The following is a 27,557-nucleotide window of genomic DNA, read 5'->3' on the forward strand; positions in this document are numbered from 1 at the left end:
TTTCCTTCCTGTTCGAATGCCATGCCATGCTAACTGGTCTTGTTCCCAAGTACCTGATAGGTGGTGTTCATTCAGTTGGGCTCCCTAGCCTGTGTCGGCTACGTTTGTCGTCAGGAAGTGATTGATGTGTGTCAACTCTGAGGAGCCTATCACCTGGAGCTACCACATGATGTCCTGTTAGGCCTATGGTGGGATTGTCGTCTATTGGCGAGAATGAGACCTCGACAATATTGATGATTGGAGCTTTGTAGCCGTCGGCAATGCAACTGGAGGTAGGATGCGAAGTTAAGTCGCCCCAGAAGAGATTGAACATGTGCCTGCCTGAGGGACCAACTGCCTTTTTGTACCTGCGTTGTGTCAAATCTGAGGATCCAATCGCCTAGGGCCACCACTTGATGTCCTGTTGGTCCTGTGGTGGGATTGTCATCCATTAGCGAGGATGGGACCTCGGCCATATTGATGACTGGAGCGTTGTAGCCATCGGCAATACAACCTTCTTCGTGGAGGTAGGATGTGAAGTTGAGTCGCCCCAGAAGGGATTGGATATGTGCCTGTCTGAGGGACCAATTGCCTTTTTGTACCTGCATTAGCAGATGGTGACGGAGTGCTACACACTTCTCCGGCGACAGAAACCTCCGCTTGTTGTATCTGTCCTATGTGATGTCCAGGAACCCTCATTGTTGGCTTGGGTTCAGACAGGATCTTTTAATATTTATTAACCACCCTAGAGATTGTAGGAAGGTTATCCTGTATTCCACCTGAACCGAGACTGTTTCTCGGATTGGTTGGCTACTAAGAAGTCGTCTAGGTAAGTGAATAATATTCTCAGCCATTCGGCAGATGACAACGCGTACTATATTTTATCCCCAAATAGGTACTATAATTTTTGAGGCTCTGTACTACAATTCCACTTTCAAAATATGGCAACACTGTTCATAACACTTCACAAAGTTCACATTATTAATTTAAAAATGTCAAAGTGATCTGTCCTGTCAAAATCATGGCGTTTTTTAGTATTTTCCAAATTCTATCTTTATTTACATTGTCATTATTTATGACTGGTTTGCTCAATATATATTTGAGCGACAAGGAAAATGCCTGCGAAATGACATACATGTTTGAATACCCACAATTTGTAGTAAGCATTTAATTTGAATGTATTTCAGTCTTATCACGTCGATTAAGTCACCTGCCCCACCACACTGTAATAAACACTGGGATTGAGCTAAAAATAATTGAACAATTACTTAAGGGGCGGGGGGCACCAGCACATAACCCCGACTAAACCAATTACATATTTATCATTATTTTTATTTCGGTTCAAATTTTATATGTACAATTCAGAAACAGCATAGTTATAGAAATATTTGTGTATTCTCTTAGTCACAATAATTACTAATAGGTATTAGTTTTTCAGTATTGTAGAGAAGGTACTTCAGGACTACTTGGGCACCGCAACAAGTTTGTAGCCTGTGGTGTCAGGCCGTTTGAAAAATATAATCCCACTCAATCTTGATTCAATGCGCTGATGCATGATCACAGAGATGGATTCGTATCCTCTGGTAGCTGTTTAAAAAAAATTAAACTGCTTTTCCCTTTTCTCAGGCATTACTTACAAAGTCGAAATCACATTTAATTTTACAGCCAATCAAAGATCGACACATTTCAGAAAAGGGCATATAAAAAGGCATAATTCTAGTGGTATTTACATAATAATATCTATTTTTCAGAAAATTCAGGTGCCTGAGAATGAAAATTATCCACAGTACAGTTTATATGCCTACAGTGAAGGGAGGTTTACGGAAAGAACACGAAAAATGAGGTCAGTACTTACTATATAAACATACTTAAATAGATTTAATCAGACATTCCATTTGAATTACTGAAGATATTTCCTGCATCAGAAACAGTATGGTAATAGAGTAGTTTACTCCTGACACATACAAGGCCATATCAACGGGTGAAATTACTCAATAGAAAGAAATGGTACAAAATTGTGATTTGGGTAATTCGAGTAACCCTACACACCTCGTCACCCTAGGGCGTAAAACCCACTTAACGCAGCAAGTGGGGCTCTCGCGCAAAATTTCACAAGTGGCGCGTAAATCATCGAAAATACAACGTAATCAAATACGCCAGCGCACACTGGATTTGACGACGCATTGAGCCCGCCTGCCCCATGATTCATCGTTTTTTAGCTTCTCAGCGATACGAATTAACGAAAATACAACGTAGTCCATTCATTGAACACGGCAAGCAAAATCACGCTCCAGGAAGCGTCGTCGATAGACGGGCGAGAAGGCATTATTTAATAACAGTGAAGTCATTGTTTAGTTATTACGTGTCCGATATTTCGCTGGTAGAATGATGTCATCGTGAATATTAATTACAAGCCCCGAGAAATTTAATAATATTTTTATTGCTTTTTTTATGAGAGACGCTGATAATAATAATTATTTTGTGCTTCTTGGGCCCTTTATTACATAGGTGAAGGGTAATGCGCGGGTGGGAGGGGGCCTACTCAGTAGTGAGCGCACCGAGCGCTTTTTTGGTGGTCTTTATGCCTAGTATTGATTTGTCCAAAGCAACAATATATGAAATGTTCAGGAGACAAAAAACAAAGTTCATTACCTTATATTTCAATGCTTGAAAATCTTTCATATTTATTTATTTTAAATCGTGTCCGGAAACTTGTACGTATGCAGTTCACCGTATCACACTTCACCATGAAATGTTAAAAAGACCGTCAAACCTCTGGGTCGTATAGTACTAACATAAAATTCATGTCTAAATAAAACACAGTTCTTGTCGGTTTACACTTTACAGGAATCCAACAGCAAAGAAATTTTGAAAATAGCCAATATACTAGATTATTTGTTAGGTTAGGTTAGGTTTTCATTCTTGAATTCATGAATTTTGCCAAATCAGCTATGAAAATTGAATTAATGTTTACATTGAATCTAATAAAATTGGAGACCGTATAGTATACGGTCATCACTTTCCGATAAGTAAGCTCACGGCGAACTGTGTCACGGTGAAATGTTTTACGTACAATTTACATGTAAGTAACCATTTTACATAGTGAGAGATACATATTAGAATATATTAAAAGAGTAATCCAGCAAAACTACTCATTTAATTAAGAAGAATTTGTATTTATTTAAGAGCAGATACTGCACTTTAGCAGTGATCACTTCGAATTCTCACAAAATTAATACTTATGAGGACGTAGTCAGTAAAGCTAGACAACACTAATATTAGAAAAGGATAAGCGATCCGTTAACCAATCACGTAAACAACCCTCGGCACCGTTTGGTCCACACATTGGACAAACCAATACCGAATGATTGTTTTGTACCGTGGTTTCTTGGACATTTTTGAAAAAATTATCTATTTCTAATCAAAAATTAAATATTTAACGATTTCGATGCGTTTATATAAAAGAAAATGAGCTGCATTAAAAAGTCAATTTCGCCAAAAATGGAGCTTCACAAAACCAATACTAGGGCGATGACCTGTTGAAACGATACAGCATATCGTCACTGTAGGATTGGTTTGTCCAATAGACCAAATATTCAGGAGACGAAAAACAAATTTCATAATCCTATATTTAAATACATGGAGATATTTAAATTGTTATTTTTACAGCATACGAATGATGGATTCATTACCATTACAAAATAATTTAAAGACAAGGATGGTTCTGGTCCATTTAGATACTAAAAAACATTCTGCATTAAAAGGTCGATTTCGACAAAAACGGATATTCGACAAACCAATCCTATAGCAACGATATGTCAGGACTAAAAAATACTATACTTATTTTGAAATAAAATCATTATTAAAATTACAGCGATTCGAACCTTATTGGATATTGTGATATAAAATGTATGGCTAAAATAGAAATATCTTTTCAGATTTGATGGGATTCCCGTGTTGTTTTTACCGGGCAATGTCGGTAGCCACAAGCAAGTGAGGTCGATGGCATCTGTCGCTCTCCGAAAATCGCTACCTGCCTCTAAGCATTCTTTCCATTTCGACTATTTTGCAGGTTAGATAATTAAAATTCAAATGAATCCTAATGCGGCGGCTAGATGGCAACGACTTGCCTGTGCGGTATAGTTTGTGCAAAAAATACGGAACAGTTTTACAGCGCTTTTCGGTTTGCGCGAGCTACAGTTTTCCCGTCCATACACACGGGCTTCCCGACACAAACCGGTTTGCGCAGGTAAGCTTGTGGCAAAGCATGAGTGTCTAGCCGGGGCTTAAGAAGATGTAAGTATGTGTACCTGTAAATAAGAACTTATCTAAAATTAATGATTACAAATGAATCACTCATAATGACAGCCGAATCAAGCTGATGGAGAAACAGAGTAAGAAAGCTCACAGTACGCAGCGTGGTGTCATGGTGGAATTCAAAAGAAGTTTATGAGGTCTTTTATTTTGTTAACTGTCAATTCATGGTGGAACTGCATTGCATTGTTGTTTAATTTAATAAAACGCAATTTTTGTTTTTGTAGTACTTATTCCACTTTTAATCAATAAATTAGGACCGGTTTCGTCCACCTCAGAGGGACATTTTCAACAGTTGAAACTGTCCCTCTGAGGCGGACGAAACCGATTAAAAGTGGAATAAGTACTACAAAAAAAAATTGCGTTTTATTAAATTAAACAACAATTTATGAGGTCTTCCTCAGCGCACATCGCTCACCATACTGACCTTGTAGTATCAAAGTAGTGAAATGTTTACCTTTCGTTATCTCAGAAAGTAGATCGACAACATATTTTTTTTACATTTCTATTTGGGAACCGACCACGAAGAGTCGATTAGTGAAAATTTCAAATCGACATTACTAATGACAAAAAAGATAGAATAGTAAACTGAGCAACCCGGACGTCCCTTCCCCCTCACAACATTTAGAGCGAAACCACACGGGCGCTGCATACGCGCTGTGTCGCGAGACTGCTGTATTCCGATTGCGAGTGGGAGTGAGTACGCAACAGCGGTGTGTTCTCACTTCCGCTCGCAGTCGGAATACAGCGGTCTCGCAGACGCGGCGCCTGTGTAGTTTCGCTCTTAGTAGGCTCTTGCGGTATTAGTGATAGTGCAGCTTGAAAAATCAACACGCATGCTGTCGCACTCGCCGCCTCCTGTTAACTTTGCGCCTTAAGCTGCCCGAGGTTTTGCATCACAGTTGAGCCCTCCACTGAAAAAAGAACGTCATTGCAATAGCGCTATCGGTAAATAACTAACCATTGGCGAAGGGTGGATGTAGGCTGTTAAGATCCGACATAAATAATGCACAATAAACTTTGTCAGTCATTCGTATTTGTTTTTATTGAACTATGACTACAATTTACAGATGGTGTTGGTTATTTTTTAAAAATTCAATTAAACACTGAGAAACTAAGCCATAATAGATACTAGTCAAAAAATAATTGTGTATTTATAAAATATCTAAAGTTATGCCAAAACAAATACGTATTACTGACAAAGTTTATTGTAGACTATTTATGTTGGATCTTAATAACCTACCTCCACCCCTCCGCCACTTCTGTCCACATACCAGCCAAAAATCATTATTTAATCTCGACGTCAGTGATGGTGATGCATAGCTTGTATTACATGATTTTTAATGTTTCGCATCGTGTTCAAGCACTATTATCTAAAAATGGAGATTTCAGGATAAGGCTACTTTTCTGGAGAGGGACTCAATTATTGCACATAACTTTGCAGCACTAGTAAGTATGTAGTAAATTTTATGGTCACAAATAGGAACTCACTCTTAGACCCAAGGCTCAAAAATCTGGCCCCTGTATGTGTGCTATTTTTAGTCTGAATTATTTTTTAGTGGACTTCAATGATGAAAGATCTGGATTATTCGGTGGAGTGTTGACAAAACAGACTGAGTTTTCATCAAAGTGCCTTGAGGCAATATTAAACCTGTACGAGACGAATGACGATTCAAGATACCCTAGACCAACCTCCATAATTCTAATCGGACATTCCATGGTTAGTATCATATTCATAGACCAACCTCCATAATTCTAATTGGACATTCCATGGTTAGTATCATATTCATAGACCAACCTCCATAATTCTAATCGGACATTCCATGGTTAGTATCATATTCATAGACCAACCTACATAATTCTAATTGGACATTCCATGGTTAGTATCATATTCATAGACCAACCTCCATAATTCTAATCGGACATTCCATGGTTAGTATCATATTCATAGACCAACCTCCATAATTCTAATTGGACATTCCATGGTTAGTATCATATTCATAGACCAACCTCCATAATTCTAATCGGACATTCCATGGTTAGTATCACATTCATAGACCAACCTCCATAATTCTAATTGGACATTCCATGATTAGTATCATATTCATAGACCAACCTCCATAATTCTAATCGGACATTCCATGGTTAGTATCATATTCATAGACCAACCTCCATAATTCTAATTGGACATTCCATGGTTAGTATCATATACATAGACCAACCTCCATAATTCTAATCGGACATTCCATGGTTAGTATCATATTCCTACATCATCCATTAATATGTAATTCCTCTAAAAGTTCTTTACGCAAATGATGCAATTTTGAGATTGTGTTGATAGATACTAATATGTATCATTTTTCTCTACTTTATGAGAGAGGCTCAATCTTAAAATCTACATTTCACTGACATTAATAAAAAAGTGTTTAAACGAGATACCCATTGAACTAAGTTTATTTGTCACTTGCGTAATATGATATTTGATGTCCAATACCATGTTCCGTCACTGGTGATCATCACAATACATCATTGGCGAAGGGTGGAGGTAGGCTGTTAAGATCCGCCATAAATAGTGCACGCTAAACTTTATCTGTCGTACGTATTTGTTTTCATTGAAATAAGACTACAATTTTATTTGTTGGTTAGTTTTTAAAATTCAATTAAACCCTGCCAAACCAAGCCATAATAGATAATAGCCAAAAAATAATCGTCTATCTATAAAATATTTAAAATTATGCAATTAAATCATACATAACTTTGGATATTTTATCGATGGAATAATATTTTTTATCTATTTTAGTTTGGTTTCGACGCTTAATGAATTTTTAAAAATGAACCAACAATAAGTGTAATAAGTATTCATAATCTAATGAAAACAAATGTAAGTACGAATGAAAAAGTGTGCAATTTTGTCATATCGTCCACAGTATACCAAAACTATTAAGGTTTGGTTTAGACAGGGTTTAATTGATTTTTAATATCTAACCAACACCATCTGTAAATTGTAGTCAGAGTTCAATAAAAACAAAAACGTATGACTAACAAAGTTTAATATGCACTATTTATGGCGGATCTTAAAAGCCTACCTCCACCCATCGCTACTGGTATCTTGTATCATGGTTCTCTACTTTACGAGAGAGGTTCAATCTTAAAATCTACCAAATCTAGTGAATCTACATTTCACTGACATTAACAAGAAAGTGTTTTCACGAGATATCCATTGAACTAAGTCTCTTTGTCAGTGTAATATGATATTTGATGTCCAATACCATGTGTCGTCAATGGTGATCATTGCAATATGTTAATATTCAATCACGACATATGTATTAACGAACACATCAAAACCGATTTGATTGATCAAGATATCACATACAATAGGACCCCTGATTTTATGTGCCCGGTATCAACGTTTTCCCGGTATTTGCGCGTAGTTTCTGCAGCCTGTTTCACCTTAGTACATTTAATTACCGATTTTACATTTTTATTTTCTGCAATTTACATTTGAATTTACATAAAATTGAAAAATCTAATTTATTTGAACGCATTTAATTCAATGCATGGCAATCGTTGAAAAGAATTCCAAACGTTCCATACATGCGTTTCTGTTAATAGATATGTCCGCAGTTTTCCGAGACCAAGAATACAGAATTTTGTGTATAAAGTCACTTGTTGTTTTGTGGTGTTGGTTTTTTGTATAAATTCAAATAATGATTCAGCAAAGAAAAACATTGTGAATTCAAGAGAAAAGAAACATTCTCGAAAAAGTGATAGAACACATTGGCATAATATGCTCCAGAGCAATTTGTATAATTTTTTAATAAAAAATTGAAAAATATAACCCTATAATATGTTTCCCATTACTTTACAGTCCCTTCAAAAATGTGAAATCAAGGTTTCACTGCACATAATATATTAATTATTATCATCTACTCTTCCAAAGTAGTTTCGAAAAATGAGTTGATTAAATATTTGATAGAAATTTAGATTAAATAAATCCACAAAAATATGTTTTCTAGAGTTAGTCATCATTACATTAATTTCTCTATATACCTATAAGTCTCTAAAGGCCTGTTCGGATTAGTCGAGTAGTTGAGTCGAGTGGCGAGTGATTTATTTACCACTAAATGATTCAGTAACTGAAAAGTGTCCAAACGCAGTACATTAGTGAGTGACGTGGGAAAATCAACAGAGCATAACGTAACAAAGCAAAAATAAGAACCTAATTAACTATTTTTTTTATTCTACGAATAATTCACAAGATTTAAGAATGTAACATTCTTTTTATTGAACATACATAATTTAAAAACACTTCTGAGAAATATATAACAAAAATCTTTTTTTATATAAAGATACGACACCCATCAGGTGATGAATCGTGCCTGAATCGAAGTGTTTTCAAATTATGTTAGTATGATCAAAAAATCAATATGTTAATAACTTCATTTATAATGGCTATATTAGAAAAATTGGAGGAAGAAATTCTACGACAACTAATGAACTAGACTAAAGATAATGTGTTCAGACTTGTCTCGTGGCTTGTTTAGTACGAGGGTGGGTCAATAATTCCTTAGAAAAAAGCATTAAAACAGTTTTTATTTTTGTATTTTTTTTTTATTTCTCAACATAATCTCCTTGGAGCTCAATACACTTGGTTAGACGTTTCTCATTTTTTTTAAACCGTCAGAAAAATAAGTTTTCGGAAGGTCCTCAAAATAAGCATTTGTCCGATCGATGACTTCTTCATTTGAAAAAAAACGTTGTCCACTTAGCCATTTTTATAAGTTTGGGAAAAGGAAAAAGTCACTGGGGGCTAAATCTGGCGAATACGGTGGGTGGTCGACCAATTCGAACTTCAATTCTTCAATTTTAGCCATTGATCGTAAACATGTGTGAACACGGGCATTGTCCTGATGAAAGAGGATTTTTTTCCTGTTTAAATGAGGCCGTTTTTCTTCAATTTCGTTTTTTAGCTGGTCCAATAAAAATGCATAATAATCCCCTGTTATTGTTTTTCCTTTTTCCAAATAGTCAACGAAAATAATTCCACGTGCATCCCAAAATACAGTAGCCATAACCTTATCAGCTGATTTTACGGTTTTCGCCTTCTTTGGACATGGTTCGCCTTTCGCAATCCACTGCTTTGACTGTTCTTTCGTCTCGGGAGTATAGTGGTGTATCCATGTGTCATCTACAGTCACAAAGCGACGAAAAAATTCATCCGGATTGCGTTGCATGAGCGACAACAGGGCTTTAGAGGCCACCACCCTATTGCGTTTATTGTCGACTGTGAGCAAACGCGGCACTCATCTTGCAGAAACTTTTTTCATGCCCAATTTGTCATGTAAAATAGAAATGACGCTACCTTTTGAGATCCCTGTAACCTCAATTATCTCACTCAACTTTAATCTTCGGTCACTTAACACCATATCGTGGATTTTATTGATCATTTCTGGTGTAGTCACCTCTACAGGACGTCCTGAGCGTGGTTCATCCTTTGTTGATGTACGACCACGTTTAAATTCATTTAACCAGTTATAAATAGTTGCAAGTGAAGGAGCAGATATGCCGTGAACTAAATCCAACTCATTTTTTATTTCCTTTGCTGTTAACCCTTTTATATTAAAATGTTTAATAACAGCTCTAAACTCAATTTTCTCCATTTTTGTAAACAAGCAAATTTTTTTTTTAAATGTACGAGAAACACACAACAACCCGACCAATCTGATTGAAACTTCGCAGCATACTGAATCGGTAGTGCCGCTGCATGAAAACAAACCGCTTACAGTACTAATCGCGCCACCTGTCGGCTTTTCTAAGGACTTATTGACCCACCCTCGTATTTAGTGAGGGGTGGTGGGGGTCGCTACTCGACCGAAAAATTAGAAAAAAATGGATTGACTCGACTAAATGATTTTACTAAATTAATCGACTAAATTTGTCTGTTCGTACACGTTTAGTTACTAAATTACTCGCCACTCAACTAAATTACTCGACTATTCCGAACCGGCCTTAAGAGACACTTAAAATGTACTCTTCTCATGTGACATGATCAGTCTATCTGCAAATTTAATTAAGCTTTATTCAATTTTCAGGGCGGTATTATTGCTAAATCACTTGTAACATACGCGCACAACAGAAATATTATAAATTTAATCATGACCCTGGCGACACCGCACCAGATGCCAGTCATCAACGCCGATAGCTACATGAACGCCTTCTACAAAAGAATAGACGAGCACTGGGATTTAAAGATTACCAACACGAGCAACCTGCTGCCCATAGCAAAGATTTGGCAGAGCAAGGTTCTCATCACGATCGGAGGCGGAGTGAGAGATATCATGGTGGCTTCATCTCTCACTGCGTCTCCTCACAGTGATGTACAGACTTTAGTGAGTTTTAATGACATCTATCGATTGATTGTGCATGTTTTTTTAACCAAATACGTTGAAGAAAACCTACTCTACTAGGCAAAACCTAAATATACGAGAGTGAATCTAAAAAAAAGGACTTATCGGCTAGTGTGTAAATTAGCTGTGATTCATTTTATTTTTTAACTTCACTATTTTCCACGGTATATGACAAAAATTGCAAACATATCAACACAATTATAAATTCACTAAAGCCGTCAATTCTATACATTATTAATATTGTTGTAGTATTATTGTAAGTTATCTTGCCAAATCCATGTACATCATTTTACGGTAAAGCACAATTACACTTATACGCATCTATTCTATACACAAGGCTACTTTCGGCCGCCTCTGCAGCTATCTAGGGTAGGTTTGTATCGAAGTATTAGCACTTATTGTAACAATTACAATAAGTTAATTGTAATTGTTATTCGTAGTCCAATGCGTAAAACTCAGGCTTCTCATTCGGGAACTCCCGGTTCGATCCGGTGAGGTCACCAATACATACATACATTTATATGATTTTTTAAAGTCTATTTTTTTATGATTGCTTCACTTCTATTACTACACTACTGTCATTGGGCCTCCTGAACTGTTGTATGTAGTTATAAAAAAGATCAACACCAACCTTCTATACACAGTGCAAAAATGTTATTATGTATGTATTTATTTATTTTGTAGACAACCGCAATACCTGGCGTTTGGCTTTCCACTGATCATCTCTGCATTGTCTGGTGCAAGCAATTGGTGTTGGTACTCAACCGACTGTTGTTCAAGATAATAGACCCTTCCACAAAACAGCTGACGGCAGACACAAACCATATTATTAATATGGGTAAACATTTCTTAAAGGTAAATTAACAAGAGCATAACATAATTTATAGATATAGATTAGTTTGGTGGTTGTAATTCACCAAGTTTTAATGGATTACATAGTTTGTATTATGGTGCAAGCCAGTCCGACCATTGGCTTGATCAGTCGGCCATTCGGTCGATGAAATTTGTAGCATGTTATTCCGAGCGAGAAGGTCTCTTCTAAGGCTTGACAATAATCGTATAAAAAACTAAGTAAAATCATGTTTGCAAATAAATTGAGAAGAAACACATAAAATCTTGTGAATAAAACCATCATTACAGTAAACCAACTAGTTTGTTGGATAGGGATGTTGTCCAGGGAACTCTGAAATAATGGGAACTATAAACAGGTAAGGAGAAGCAGGCAACCTATCTCGAATAAGGAAGAATACAGGATAAATTGAAATACGTGTCAAGAATACGTCATACGTCGTATACTGTATCTTGGTTTATGCATTGACGCTCATTTAATATTGGTGTATTACACACACTATTGCACGTCTATACTGCCCTTCTTAGGAAGAAGGCAGTAACTGACTCTCACACACTTCCGAGATAAATGACATAATGTGTTTTTTCTCAAACTTTAGTACTGTGAATTAATAAAAAATGGTTGTAATTTTTATTAGTAGGAAGTTAAAATACAAAAAAATTAATAATAAACAAGCAGTAACTGCAATTAATATGTGCAATTACTGCCCTTTTGCAAAAAAAAATGTATTATTTTAGAAGATGTCTATTTTTTTACTAAGGATTTTAACGGTATTTTAGTGATAATACTGATTTTAAAGTGAACAGAATATATAGCTTTCAAAATGACCAAACGGATGGCATTCATAACTCAATTTCACAAATTTTGCGAGTTACTGCCTTCTTCCTAAGAAGGGCTGTATAATGCGTGATTCATTTTCGTAGTACACTCACGCATTCAAAACCTATAGCCTAAAGGAATTCTATTTATCATCTGTTCTGTGGTTGTCACCATCGCTGTCCTGGGACATACTCTAATCATTTTCCTTTTATTTTTAGCCAGGTCACAGTTTAAACGATTCATATTACAATATGCAAGCGGAATTTTTGCCTGACGCTCATTGGCATGAAGACAGTAGAAGAACTTATTCCGTTACGCACGAGAAAGGTGTGAGAAAGTAAGTAATTAATTTAATACCTCATACGCCCTAATTGTAATCTAATTTATAGAAATCACAAACAAACCTTAAACAAAAATCAGCTGATCTGCGTAACACCATAACACCATTTTGTTACTTTTCTGAATACAAGATAACAACATTGTGTTATGGATGCATTCTGTGTGCAAGCTGGTTATCTAAAGTAGCTGATAGAATAGCATTTGAGATGTTACCAGTGTTTTACACTTCGCTTTATGTGACCAGCAAATTTCTTGAAAATATTTTACGTAATAAAGATAGCTTGCAGGCTTATTTAATTAATGCGACCGTTAGAGGCGTTAACAAATGTTATTTTTGACAATTTCATATCCTCTTAAGACTTAACGTTTGAAATACATCATAGCATAATATTTATTACAATTTTTCATGACTTCAAAGTTAAGTGTTAGGTACATCAGAATAGATCTGCAGAATGGATACAGTGCGATGCTTAATACATTGACTGCTGACTAGATAATTACTTATTAATTACCACATTTAAATTCGATATGATTGTACAATCTGAGAGTTACTTTAATACTATACCCAATAGTAGAAACGCTGCAGAATATAGACATGGGACAGCATGCATATGAAGGGGTGGACAAGTTCACGTATCTCGGATACCAAAATAAGACAGCAGAGGAGATAAAAATCGGCCTTATCTCCGGGAATAAATGCTGGCATACCTGCAAGCGACTGGTGGGCTTGAAAAATTCTAGGCCGAAGAAGTAAACTTCTAATATATAAAACAATTATAAGGCCAGTGGTCACTTATGGCTGTGAGACTTGGTGCTTAACTCAAAACGAGGAAAACAAATTAGCTGTCTTCGAACGCAAAATACTCCGAAAAATCTTTGGACCCACGTTGGAAAATGGGAACTACAGAATAAAAATGAACCACGAGTTGGAAGAGCTGATTGAACAGCAAACAATCATAAGATACTGTCAGTCCCAAAGACTACGATGGGCGGGGGACATGTGGAGAGAATGCCTGAAGTAAGAGCGCCAAGGATCATAACGAAGTGGCTACCCCAACGGAAGCGACCCAGAGGCCGTCCAAGGAGATGGGCTGACGCCGTAGAAGTGGAATGGTTTCATATAGGAAGACCCGGTAACTGGAGAGTGTGGCGAAAGACCAGAGTGAGTGGAGAGCGGTTGTGGAGGAGGCCAAATCCCACCCCGGGATGTAGCGCCGTGGACGAAGAGTAATAGAAACGTAAGTGGTCTGTTAATCTTTAGTATTTGTGTATATTGTTATAGCGTTGATGTTGTTTTCAGGACTTGGTATTACATGGTGCGGTTGACTGATCAGCCACTGCATGAGACGGTCACTTTTGAAGTGGTCAATCTGGACGACAAGGATTGGCTGTTCGGATGCCAGGCCAAATACGTTCACGGACAATACAGGGTTTGGTAAGATATTTAACTGCTACCGTAGAAATACAATAAAGAAAATGGGTCTCGACATCTTCAAGTTACAAGTTCAATGTCAATAATATAGATTGTATACCCATATAGGCATGTACAGACTGTGGAAGGAAGACAGGTCCTACGCAAGGGTATCACAATATTGCATCTAATACAGTAGAACCTCGATTATTCAGAGTAATCAGGGATGAAGATAGTCCCGATAACAATAAATCTGGATAATCGAAAAAGTAATAAAACGTCTATTTTACTTCCAGAATAAACCTTTTTAATAGTATTTTATGAAAAATTCACTAATTTTTGTATAATAAACTATTTCTTTTATTTAATATCCACGTACTGACTGAGCGAGCAGCCTCACCATAGATAATATACATAAAAGCCTCGCGAGGCAAATGCTCGGTTAGTCAGTACGCGACTCGCCCGAGGAAAATGCACGCACCACCTCGCCTGAGCATTGCCGCGGCCGATTCAAGCATTGCCAGTTTGCCGATGGTCAATGGTGCTGCGCATGGCAGCCTCGCGTAACATTAATATTTTGAAATGCCCGAGGCAGCCTCGCGAGGCTGCTCGCTCAGTCAGTACGCGGCTATTGAATAACAAGTGCAAGTACATTATAAATAAAATTTGGAACGATCCGGACGTCAGTTATTAATTAAGACAGATACCTTATTTTAAAATACCAAAACCGATAGCCAAATTATGTGTGTTCAATCATTATATCATATGCCTTATTCTTGTAATCATATGAAACTGATGATCGAAAAGAGATCTGGATAATCAAGGTCCGGATAACCAAGGTTGAATTATACAATGGTCACAACACATGTTTCAGCTTGAACGGTCGTCATCTATCCCAGTTTGGACGTTGGGCAGTTTCCAGCTCCGGGCGTCGGCGAATTGCGACTCTGGACCTGAAAGCACTCCACGCCTCGTACCCTCACTGGTCTCACATTATCCTGAGAGTGTCTCCCACATACAAGCCTGTAAGAATCATCACTACAATGTATTTTTTAATAATATTAATACTATCAAGTATTTTTTTAAATTATGTTATCATATCTTGACATACCATAGGCTTTATAATCCAATGTGGATCTTGACCGCCTCCTGAAGAGGTTACTTGACAGATTTTTTTAACGAAAAATGGTTATTAGTCACTTTATTAAGAAATGATTATTATTACAACCTATTGAATCAATACTCGACCTTATTACTCTTTGAATAATTCTATCAGACTTTGCCAAATGCGGAATTTGAACTTGAAACTTACGACACTCTACAACGCATCCATCACGGATGCTATTCCATGCATTGACAGTATCACATATATTAAATAAAAAAGAAACAGAGGGAGGCGTAGCAAAAATGGCTATCTTTAGAGACCTTGGTGTGGTTTAAATCATTGGATTATACATTGGTATTGCTCAAACGAATAAAACTAACCTAAAGATTGTATTAAATAAATGATAATGAAATTACAGGTGCGTGTGACGGTGGATGTGTACGGTAACTCTTTGAGAAGCATAAAAGCAGACGTGCCGGCTCTCTATAATGCAGTACGGCGAACAGTGATCGAGCGAACCAGTCCAGGGGCCATAAGTTACGACATCTCTCTGTCGGGACTGGAAATGCTTTACCAAGCACACCAGCTATTAGTGGAACCCCTCCCAGGGTGCCCGGCTGAGCACCACGCCAGTGCCCGTCTGGCGGTGCCCTGGGCGGAAGGCCACGACGTTTATCATCAATTCACGTAAGAAATAAATACTAGTTTTTTTAGGTTGGCATAGACAAATTATTTTTAATGACCAACTATCCGATATTAGAATAATAATCATTAATCCACACACACTGTCTATCATATGACGAATAGATGGGACTCCATGCGGAGTTCAGAAGGTACACAGCTAGTTGGTACGATTGAATACTGATCATACTCTGCCTCGTTGCTTCCACTTTCCCGCATACATTCCACATTTCCATTCCATACTTTCCACAAAAATACCGGTTGCCCTGGGCCTCGCATTTTCTCTGAAAGACTCTGTCTATAATGCTTGAGCTGATTTTGATTTGCAATCGCACTAACATAAAACACCATAGTGCGTATAATATTTTGACAATATATCGAGGGTATACTGACAGAAAGCATTAACTCATTAAAACAAGTTCTGAGATAATCGCAAAAACATTTTTTTCTACATTATAAAGACTAACCTTTATGGCAAACACAATATACGACATGTTACAAGTCCTGTATTTTGTATATGCAGAACGCATTAGGTCATTATCATACTTTCTATCAGAATAAAAAAATAACAATATGATTTAATAATGTTTCTATTTTCTCACCATTATATCATACGCCTTTGTGCGTTTTACCAGGACGTAGAGCGTAAAATTGTATACATTTTGGCATTTAAAACATAAAAATAGTAAAAACTGAAATAATGCGTTCTGCCAGTATACCCTCGATATTATGTATACATATATATTTTTTTTTAAAAAACTACAATATGTTAGTACATATTAAAGTGTTTATGTATCTCAAAAATCTGGATAAACCATCTGGATATTCGGCATTCTACTACATACGTATTAACACAGATCACATTTTTTTGTTTGTTACAATAGGCAGACTATGAAGGCACCAATGAGAATCAGGCTAATGTCAAGTAATGATCGAATCAACAACAGCACACGCACGGTAATGGTCCATCTCACGCTGGATCCCCTCTGCACCTACTCTGTGAGGTACTCAATAATCAGTCATACTATTCTCAACGTGTATTTAACCCGAAGATGTTGAAGAAATACCATGTTCTATGAAGATAGAACCTTTATAATTATATGAAAGTGAAGCAGATAATAATTACATAAACTACAATATCTTTTTGCATTACAGGTTCGTTTGCAGCAAGCTTGTGCATTGACATTTATTTGCTAGGACCAAACTGAATACTAAGTTTTTTTATATAATGAACTGTCATTAGTTAAATGACTCACATTAGTCAGAAAATCTTGTCAACAGCAGATCGCCATTCTGTGTATTCAGTGGTTTGAACTCTAGATAGAAAGAGTCTTAAAAACAAAATGGCGGCTCGCGTTCTAGGTTGATGTCTATTGCATTGTTTACATAACCTATGTCGGTACGCATTTCTCGGTGTCAATTTGGCTGCCTGCATAAAATTGACAATGAAGTATCTTTCTACGGGTATAGCTAAATTTTATATTCAAATGTCTACTTTAATTCAGCAATAATAAATGTGAGATGCGTGAAATGTCAGACTGTTTTTTTTTTATGAATTTATTCAAGGCTTATGGAAATATCTTCATATAAAATGATATTATTGAACACAATAATTAACTAATTGGGTGAATCTCAAAGTATTGTAGAATATCATAATAGAAGTGTGAAATTCTCTTCAAATTAACCTGCTATGCAAAGTCATTTGTAGCTAACTCAATCAGTAGACCAGTGATCCCTTTTTTGCTTCATTTTCATACATTTAGAAATCCATCCCTATAGAAAAGGGTTGTTTTCAACATCTTGGCTCAAACCATTTTATTAAATATTATTTTAAATATCTTACTTTCAATGATTTCAGCATTGCTGCGTCTCCGTACGACGCCCTGGGTCAATTGTCCCGGCACTATGCGACATCGCTACCGGCGTACTTTGCTGCCGTAGTCTTACTGGTTCTACGCCACTGGGCTGCCAACATGGCGTCTAAAGGGGAGGGGGGCGAGTCTTTCCACTCGGCTCTGTGTGGAGAGCATGTCAAGCCTTACTACATTGTGATGGCCGCCCGTATGGGAATCACAGTTGTTGCGTGAGTCTTATTATTTCACTATCGAAAATACTATTGTCGGTTTATTTATATTGCTGTTGGAAAATCACCATACATTGGACCATGTGAACCTCAATTGGCCATTATCTTAAGAGTTAGGTCTCTTAAATATGAATGTCATTAAATTGCAGAAGTGTGCCGTTCTTCAAAAACAAAACATCGAGTCTGTTGATCGGCGGTAACCTGTCTCAGGGTTTCTTTCTGCTGCCGTTGCTGTTATTCCTGGTGGCGTTGGGCTTGGCGCACGTCCTAGGGGCTGCCTGCTGGGGCCTACTCATCTTTTCCGGACAACTGACGCACAGGGTTCTTTTCAGGCAAGTTTATGATATTTTTCTTCCACATCAATGTAATGTACTGTTCAAGGAACCCTTGTAGTCCAATGCATAATGCACTGCAGTAGCGAAGGGTAAAGGTAGGCTATTAAGATCCGCCATAAATAGTCCACATTAAACTTTGTTAGTCATGCGTATTTGTTTTTATTGAACTAAGATTACAATTTACAGATGGTGTTTGTTAGTTTTTTTAAATCAATTAAACCATGCCTAAACCAAGCCATAATAGTTTTGGTATATTTTGGGCGATATGTCAAAATTGTGCACACTTTTTCATTCATAATTCATTGTTTTCGTTGGATTAATAATACATATTTCACATATTGTTGGTTCATTTTTTTAAATTCATTAAGCCCTGCCTACGCTAAACTACAATAGATAAAAAATATTATTCTATTTATAAAATATCCAAAGTTATGTATGATTTAATTGCATAATTTTAGATATTTTATAGATAGACGAGTATTTTTTGACTGTTATCTATTATAGCTTGGTTTTCGCAGGGGTTTATTGAATTTAAAAAACTTACTAACACCATCTGTAAATTGTAGTCTTATTTCAATGAAAACAAATATGTATGACTGACAAAGTTTAGTGTGCACTATTTATGGCAGATCTTAACAGCCTACCTCCACCCTTCACCACTGATGCACTGGCTTCTCATCAGGGGCGTCTGTGTTTGATTCCAGTTGAAGGCACACTTTATTTGCTTTTCTCATAGCTCGGGTGTTTCTATGATTGTTTCATTGCCACTACTACACTACTGTCATTGAGCCCCGTGGTCTATTGTAGTGTTAAAAATATAGCAAGTCATAACATTCAATGCTTTCCTCCGGTCATCTCTATTACATATTGACATTACTGAAACAGTGTGATATGTTTTGCTTGTTTCAGGATAGCGGGAGGCGGTCGAGCATGGGATTGGTTAAGTGGAGCATTACGGAAGGCTCCGGGTGCAGCGGGGGCTCTGCTGCTAGCCCTCTGTTCTTCTTCATGCGGGGCTGCAGCTCTGGCTGTCGGATCTGCTTTTTACTTCTTCTTGGTAAAAAGTCAAACACGTTTATTGAAATACATTCATTTGTACCCTATAGAGACATCTCATTTGAGCCTGTTTTTGCCGTGTACCCTTCAATTGTTGATATCAAACATGACTAAAGACCATACCGAGATCTCACAGTCGAGGTTGAAATAAACACAATAAAATATGTTTTTGTCGCCGTGTTAGGATTTTTTTCCATATTTCATTCAGTACAAACAGGTTAACGCATTGCATTGCTTATAATCAATAACTAACACTACCTTCATAACTCACTATTCAGTGTCCCGGCCTGATATGATAATTTGTTTTACATTAAGTCTAACATAGCCCCATTGAAGGCAAGCGGTTAATGTCTATATAATATTTTTCAGCTGACTACAATGTACGAAGACTATTTAGAAGACATCATTTACTTTATAATTGGTAAAATAGCGAAGAAATTCAGGAGAGCCAAGCCTGAAACGGACAAAGGTAAAACCGAGGAGAACTTGAAGACAGAAGGAGATCTCTCAATAATGGCTGCAGGGGATGGGGTAGTTGACAACGCTGCATTGGTAAAATCTGAAACCTGTACTTCGGATAAAATAGAAGAACCGAAAACTGCTTTGTGTGATACAGCGGAGGATTCTCTTGCTGACAAACCTGTGAAAGTATTAGCTGATTCTGACCAGACTCTCTCCGAGGCAACGCCTGAAGTCAAAGAGACTAAGACGAAAGAGGATAAGAGTGGTTTTGTAACGAGTCCACTGCATTTTCATTTTGCCATGTTCTTCGTTTGGATTTCAGTAACATTGCTAAATGTCCCAGTCCTTATAACATGGGCACATAACTTCAAGTGAGTATAGATTTCTTATACGCAGCACTTATCTTCCTCTTATCACTTCCTCATGGGACACTTTCACGAACCTCTTCTACAACCCGTGAAATATATCCATGTCCGAATTGTCCCATAAATATTCACCTAGACTGCTACATACTTTCAGCAAATTTTTGTCGCATCTTATGGTTCAAATACATTATTATGCACGTCGCGTACTGTCATGCTGTCACAGCGACAAATTTTGTCTATGGTTTTGTCATTCTGCAGAATATTTTCTGTAAATCTGTACATTCAATAACCTTGTCATAATCATAATAATAAATTATCTGATTAATAAGAATTGATTTTTTTCAGGTACAACAAAGTTTTGGAGAACGATCCGTCATTCATTCCTGGCATAATTATGTGCGGAAGTGCCGCTCTACTTTGGCAAATGGACGTACCCAAACCTAACATGTATGCTATAATATTATTCCTATAGTTCATTTTATTTTCTATTAATCTTTGATTGAACACCATCATAATAAAGTTTATTTTAATCATTCTCGATCAACTCACGTACAAAGTTGTTAAATTAAACTTTACCTAGAAGTGGGGTCTAAATATATACAGCGCTCGAAATGAAAAAATTTAACAAACCGAAGCGCTCGATAATTTTCCGACAATATTAACATATTCATCTAATTTTTACATATATTTTATGAAAATAAATGTGTCAGATTTTTTTTTATATGGCAAATCTAGCTTAGACAGTTCATGAACTGGAGATGTACTCCTGTCATTTCGAACCCTGTACATGTACAAATCTCAGTTAAGATATTCCAAACCCTTATATGGTTTATCTTGGTAATATATTTTGTTTGAGTGAATGAAACTGTTCTAAAGTGCTTGCGATTTTGATATATGGTGACAATACAGTAGAATATCGTTTATCTGGACCTCGATTATCTCATATTTGGCTGACTAATTGCATTAATGAAGTGGAAAGACCGTAATGAATGATTTATGTTATTTTTAAAATCACTATCACAATCATGTATATGAAACTATCAGAAACAGCAATCTCATAGTCATTTAGTCGCCAAATCCCCTCTAGAATGAACAACAGGTTACTAAATCTGCTCTACATAGCCGACCAATCAGACGTCGTGATACAAACCATGATTATTAGCATACGCTTAAATCGCTATACAAACGTCACCACTACACTAGCATCAACATCATCGTATTGCACAAAACATTGTGATTTACTACTCGAAACTAAAAAAACCTTTAGAGCGGATTTATTGACTAAGTGACTCATATAATATATCTATACACTAAATACAACATTATTTCTTCACAATTTTATAAATAAAAAGCAATAAAACAAATTTACGTTTGTAAGTATTTTTAGATAAATTATAAATAATCCGCATAATATGTACAATTCAGGTAATATTCGTGAAAAATATTTTTCCAATCTAAAAGTTTTTTTAAGAAATAGAATAATAATAAAAAAATTAATTAATTCGCTATCTGAGCAAGTTAAATGTTTCTGTCTTCTTTTTGTAGAATGTAAATTATTGCGCACTACCACAAAATATTCTTCTGAAGCCACCGACCGCTACACACGCGTGGCTTCCTATTTACATATATCTAGATGTGAACAAGTGGCGTCACTTTTCAGGGCTCACGTTTATGTTGGCTTTTTTTATGTATACATCATTGTTTTATTTATTGTATTTTAGAAAATTCTACGATGTCATCAGTAAACTTGTGTATGCGACAGCTGTGATCGTACTAATGGCCACCCCCCTTGCTCTATACCGTCTCAATTACATCTTGCCTGTAATCTTCGCCATCATTACTTTACACCAGATGTTTTCCTTTGAAGAAGACGAAGAAAAGATAGAGACCGTTCAACAGGATGAATCAAAACCTCTCGACGATTCGAGCGCCACATCCAAAGGGGAAAAGGAACCGGATTTCACATCTGGACATCGTGTTGCTTCTTCATTAATCGACGAAGATGCCGAATTAATGGATAGATTCAATAACTTGAGAGAAAAGTTTGAAACTGAGTGAAATAATCTTATTTAATTTGACGGGAGCGGGTTTTGGAAGTATTTACAATTAATTTTGTTTACTGTTAATTCTTTAGGTAATTATTATTGAATTTTTTATTTATTCTAATAAATATTAATGATTGTCAATTCCCATCGTTCTTCGTCCATTTTAATTTTGTCTGGGTTTAGCATAATAAATATTGTTCATTTGACATTTCAGAATGATATTAATTTGTACTATTGAGGGTTTTAATATGGTAACCCTATAATCTTTCAAATGAAATCAGAATTACATCTTTACATCTTTTAATAATACTGTTATGTTAAAACTGTTAATAATTAATTATTATTTAAGCCAGTTGACTTGGCCTCTTTGTGACTGGAAGATATCAGCCATATAATTATGTAAATGTAACAGTGGGTTTTTATTCATTATTATGTAGAAGTAATTCAAAGATTGCTTTCCTTGAGTTAAATATAAAATGCTCTGTTTGTCTTTGAGTTGGATATAAAATGCTCACTATACAAATATCTCCCTGACATAGACTATGGGCCTGATTCACAGAATGTCAATATTACGTAAAATTTAATCAAAACAATAAACAACATGGCATTGTCGGTTTAACAGTCCCACGATGGCCGCACGGTTTAAGCGTCATGGGTCCCAGTTTCGAAACCAGGGTCTGGCAACTACATATATTGTGTTTCAATTTGTGTATGAGTCAGAGTATGTACCTAATAGGTTAACCAGATGGCTGACATCCATTTCTCATAAAAACAAAATCTGTTATTACAAACCTCCACACAGTGGAGGCCCATATGATCTTATTAGGATTGAGTGTTGCCATTTTTTGAATTTACCATAATTAACCCATATAAACTTTTAATAATTTAACAGTGATTTATATGATTAAATTCACACATGGCGACAGTGAACAGTTGTCCATAGAATTGGTTTTATTGATTATTAAAATCACAGCACGCTCTTCGAATTATTCACAAATATCATGTGTACCTACATACTGAAAATCCATGCAAATTATTCATTCCATAGATCATTTTGATTGATGTTTGCATAATTTGTCATCAATACAACACTATATACTATATATTTCCTTGATAACTTACAATACATATCGATTAGACAGCCGTTTCAATTTCTTGGGCGGCACTCGTTATGCACCTGAAAATGGATCAAATAATCCATGACATTGCATAGATATTTACATACATAAATAACTATGCATAGGGCCCTATAGAGATATTTGTTTTATGAGTGAATATCTTATACCCAACTATAACCAAGCAATCAATTGTTTCTGCAAAATTTTGACCCAGAACAAGTCTACAGTACGAATTATTAATTTTGTAGTGTTTACTGTGACTAGTCAGCCTTTTCAAATGATTCACTCACGGTTTAAGACAAGTATGTGAATCATGCTACATTTAGCGAGACTGATTTAAGATAATAATGTATACTTTCATTGTAAAAGTAAATATTTAAGTGTTACATATCTATTACCTTTCTAGTCTGTAAAGTACACACTAAGTCTTATGTTGCGCTATTCATACATATGATTATCGCACCGTGAGTGTAAAACCAAGGCATCTGCAAATTTTTCAATTTCGAGATTAAATGCAAAACAACTGCAAAAGTCGTGAACTTGATAATGTAAAAGTGAAGTAACTGAAAGAATATGCAATATAATGTATATGTTACACCGAATGTGCGAAATTGACTATTACATGAAATGGGCTAAATTTTGGCTAATTCATGTAATAGTCAAGCCTGTTGCCTTATTCATGAATAAGGTAAATTTTCTGCCGAGTACATGAAGTCGCCAGGGCATGGAATTCTTAAACTGTCAACATGACAGCAGAAAAAGTAAATATAATACGGATGATTTTATTAGTTATAATTGGACATAATATAATATTATTAGGTTAGGTTGGCTTAGGTTAGGTTAGGTTAGGTTAGGTTAGATTAGGTTTTGAAATTCTGAATTATTCAACTGAATGTCCATTTTGAGGTTAGCTAACAAGTGTCAACAATACAATCGACCATTGCATGTACGATACCCAAGCACGAATCAAATCGCGAAAATACCTTTAAATAAAATTCATCCGTTATCATATTATAGTTCTAGTTTTTTTGCGCATAGTAAATGGACATGAACGTCATTTTAGTTATTGATTGGTATATTTTTATATTATAATCAATGACATTTGACACAAATTTGGTTAGTTGCAAAAAATACCACCGGAGCGCGACCACCTATTTCGACCATAGACAATATACGTATATTTTGACCAATCGACGAGCATTTCACACATTTAGTTTAGTTGCAAAAAATACCACCGTAGCGCTAGTATCTAATTTGTCCAAGACATGAAGTAGACAGAAAAATTACTGCCGATTTCACGCACTCTCCAGATATTTTGTCTAATTCATGAATAAGACAACGGGCTTGCATTTTTCATGATTTAGGCAAAATTTTGCCCATTTCATGTAATATTCAATTTCGCACATTCGGCGTAACATATATATAAACCAAATATTATAGTTTTTTTTTAGAAACTCTATTTCTCCTAACAAAATGAAGACTTCAAACCCTAATATATCCAAAATATGTCTTTTGCAGATGCCTTGGTTTTACACTCACGGTGCGAATTATATATATTTAAAGTAATGACTTTTCATGTAATAATCATCATTCCTTTCAATGACGTGTCAAATGTTGGTAAGTCTGGAAATCATGTTATGGAGTATAGATGTGTTAACAAGAGTTGAGGCAAAGCAATACTCACACAGACGTATTGTTTACAAAAAGGATGTTTCAAATTTTTAAATCGACATCAACGTATGTATACGCATGTGGTCCTCTTTTCGCTATAAGCGCAATAAGTAGGTGTAAGCAAGACAAACGGCTGTTTCTCTTAGACGTAGTGCAATGCCCGTTGCCTCGGAAATGCACCAATACACACAATCTTTCGTATACGTGTTCGCATCAACTTTGGCTGAGATACCTATAATTGCAATTTGAAGTTTGACATTCCTTCTAAAATCAGGCGTAATGCTAATACTTTGTGCTTTATTTGCATGTTCTATATATCGGATGACCTTATACATATTTATATATAGACACATAATCCGTTGTTAACTCTAAATATCTAAATTATCGACTTACCAACTTTTGGCAGCTACCCCACCATATATTGGATTCATTTGTCATTTCGATTAAATTATTTGACAGATTTGATTGTCAAAATATAACAATAGTGTAGTAGTTGAAGTGAGTTGTATAAAGCTCTACTTTACAAAAATATATTTTTTTTCGTGCAATCGAAGGGGTTTCGAAACCGTGCTTGTTGCGTGTGCCGTGCGTGCGTGTTGAAAATGCACACTATGCCTCTTACAGCCCATGGATACTGCGAAAAAAGTATTTATACTAGTCCAGACGGAAACCTAAATATTTATCATAGTAAAATAAACTGCATGATGTTTTCATGAAAACTGTATCTAAAAAAAATGTGATTTCATTTACCAGTGGTTTCAAATTACTATACGTCATATTCTACGCCTATTCGTCACTATATGATTTGTTTGTCGAATATCCGTTTTTGTCGAAATCAACCTTTTAATGCAGAACGATTTTTTGTATCTAAATGAACCAGAACCGTCCTTTTCTTTAAATTGCTTTGCATGAATACAGCATTCATAGGCTGTAAAAACAACAATTTAAATACCCCCATGTATTTAAATATAGGATAGTAAAAAAAATTGTTCGTCTCCTGAACTATGACATTTGGTCTATTCGACAAACCAATCCCACAGCAATGTATTGTAAAGACAAATAATATGCTGAAATCAATATTTTTTTATATGATTGAAAGTCTATGTTATTGCACTCACCCATAATTCAATGTGTATTAGAACTTAATGGGTTGGGCGAATGTCAAATAACCATTCTTTGTTAAAAATCTGTTAATGTAACCGCCACTTTGTGTAGGCCTATATCAATGGCGAAGCGTGGAGATAGGCTGTGGAAATCCGGCATAATTAGTGCATACTAAACTTTGTCAGTCATACTTATTTGTTTTAATTGAACTAAGAATACAAATTGTAGATGGTTTTTAAAATTTGATTAAACCCTGCCCAAATGTCCTGAATGCCCTGAAAATAAATAAGTATGACTGACAAAGTTTAGTGTGCATTATTCAAGTCCGATCTCCACCCTTCGCCACTGGCGTATATTACTTATAATATAATTAAATCATTGATTGGTTTATGTTTATAGGTACATAGCGTCGGATAGTTCAAAAAAGCTTTACACAACCTAAATCATGCTTGTGATAAAATTAATGAATTACTGTGTTACCAGAAAGGATAGCCGTTTTGTATTATTATTTTATATTATCAAAATATATTTCATGTCAACAGTGTGTCCATCCCTACTAACATAAAATTAATAAACAAAATCAAGATCTCTACTAACCGAATTATAAATATCCCGTGGATATAACCTCCAATTAAAAATACATATGATCGTAATTTCATACAGTATGTAGATTCTTGTTTATTATGATTATACATAATTGAGTTTTACATATTACTTATATACATCCCAGTTCATTTATTACGTTTAGAATTGCTGAATCAGTACAAATGATGTATTGTTGATGCGTGATAGCTTTTGTTTTGCAGATTATTTGGGTGTGTAATTACATTTTCCACCCAACCTGGTTTATCGAGAGTGCTGTGATTCGCAGTTAACAATGTGGCTTTTATTTTTATATTGTGATTTTGCATATATTTTTTTTATCCATAATATCGAGGACTTATCACTTTAAAAAAAACAGGAATCAGTATGTGGATAAGTACTTCCCATACAATTGACATTTTGTAGAATAGCTATTAATTGATATTGGTTGTTTAAAATCCTCGATATGTTTAAAAAAAGAAAAATTAGATACTTAGTTTATTACTATTGTGTTATTTGGAAAAAAAATGATAATAAAATATGATTGTTGACATATATTTTGATGTTTTATTTAATTAAACCAACTTGGCGCCGCTGTTCATTTTTAATCATATTTTGATTTTTTTTAAAGTTGAAATTACTTAGATGTTGCTATCAATTTATGGTGTTGGAGTCCGATGCATGAAGAATTCATAAAATCTATTTTTTTTATTTAATTTTTGTCAAAATAATGATCATTTTAGTAGGTATGAGCCGTACGAAGATTGCAGCTCAGTTCAATCAATTAAGATTGGGAGACTGCAATGGCTAGGTCATGTGCACCGTATGAAT

At 35.6% G+C, this 27,557-nt stretch overlaps 1 protein-coding gene across 2 annotated transcripts; it reads left to right on the top strand.

Moving 5' to 3' along the window:
- The first annotated feature begins 957 nt into the window (after positions 1–957).
- On the top strand, positions 958–27,283 carry PGAP1 (GPI inositol-deacylase). 2 transcript variants are annotated; one of them, XM_085949584.1, is made up of 19 exons: positions 958–1,138; positions 1,731–1,822; positions 3,918–4,051; positions 5,853–6,013; positions 10,386–10,682; positions 11,385–11,555; positions 12,588–12,706; positions 14,009–14,143; positions 14,994–15,144; positions 15,643–15,911; positions 16,790–16,909; positions 17,764–17,988; positions 18,138–18,320; positions 19,233–19,380; positions 19,749–20,212; positions 20,552–20,653; positions 21,928–22,340; positions 24,888–24,986; positions 26,544–27,283. In XM_085949584.1, the coding sequence occupies exons 1-17, from the start codon at positions 1,001–1,003 to the stop codon at positions 22,262–22,264; spliced, it is 3,246 nt and encodes a 1,081-aa protein (XP_085805710.1). In that variant the 5' UTR covers positions 958–1,000; the 3' UTR covers positions 22,265–22,340; positions 24,888–24,986; positions 26,544–27,283. The 2 variants fall into 2 exon arrangements, with proteins under 2 accessions (XP_085805710.1, XP_085805709.1); XM_085949583.1 differs by having other exon boundaries at positions 24,888–27,283.
- Positions 27,284–27,557: the final 274 nt, after the last annotated feature.

The sequence above is a fragment of the Rhyacophila brunnea genome, unplaced genomic scaffold, assembly GCF_057557595.1.
Source record: "Rhyacophila brunnea isolate RB1 unplaced genomic scaffold, BYU_Rbru_1.0 scaffold_22, whole genome shotgun sequence".
NCBI lineage: Eukaryota > Metazoa > Arthropoda > Insecta > Trichoptera > Rhyacophilidae > Rhyacophila > Rhyacophila brunnea.

Excerpts from the sequence above, each read along its gene's own strand:
- PGAP1 (XM_085949583.1), top strand. The coding sequence starts at position 1,001 with ATGGCGTTTTTTAGTATTTTCCAAATTCTATCTTTATTTACATTGTCA. Across the intron at positions 6,014-10,385 it reads TTCTAATCGGACATTCCATG|GGCGGTATTATTGCTAAATC; the intron begins GTTAGTATCATA and ends TTCAATTTTCAG. Across the intron at positions 16,910-17,763 it reads CTCTGCACCTACTCTGTGAG|CATTGCTGCGTCTCCGTACG; the intron begins GTACTCAATAAT and ends CAATGATTTCAG.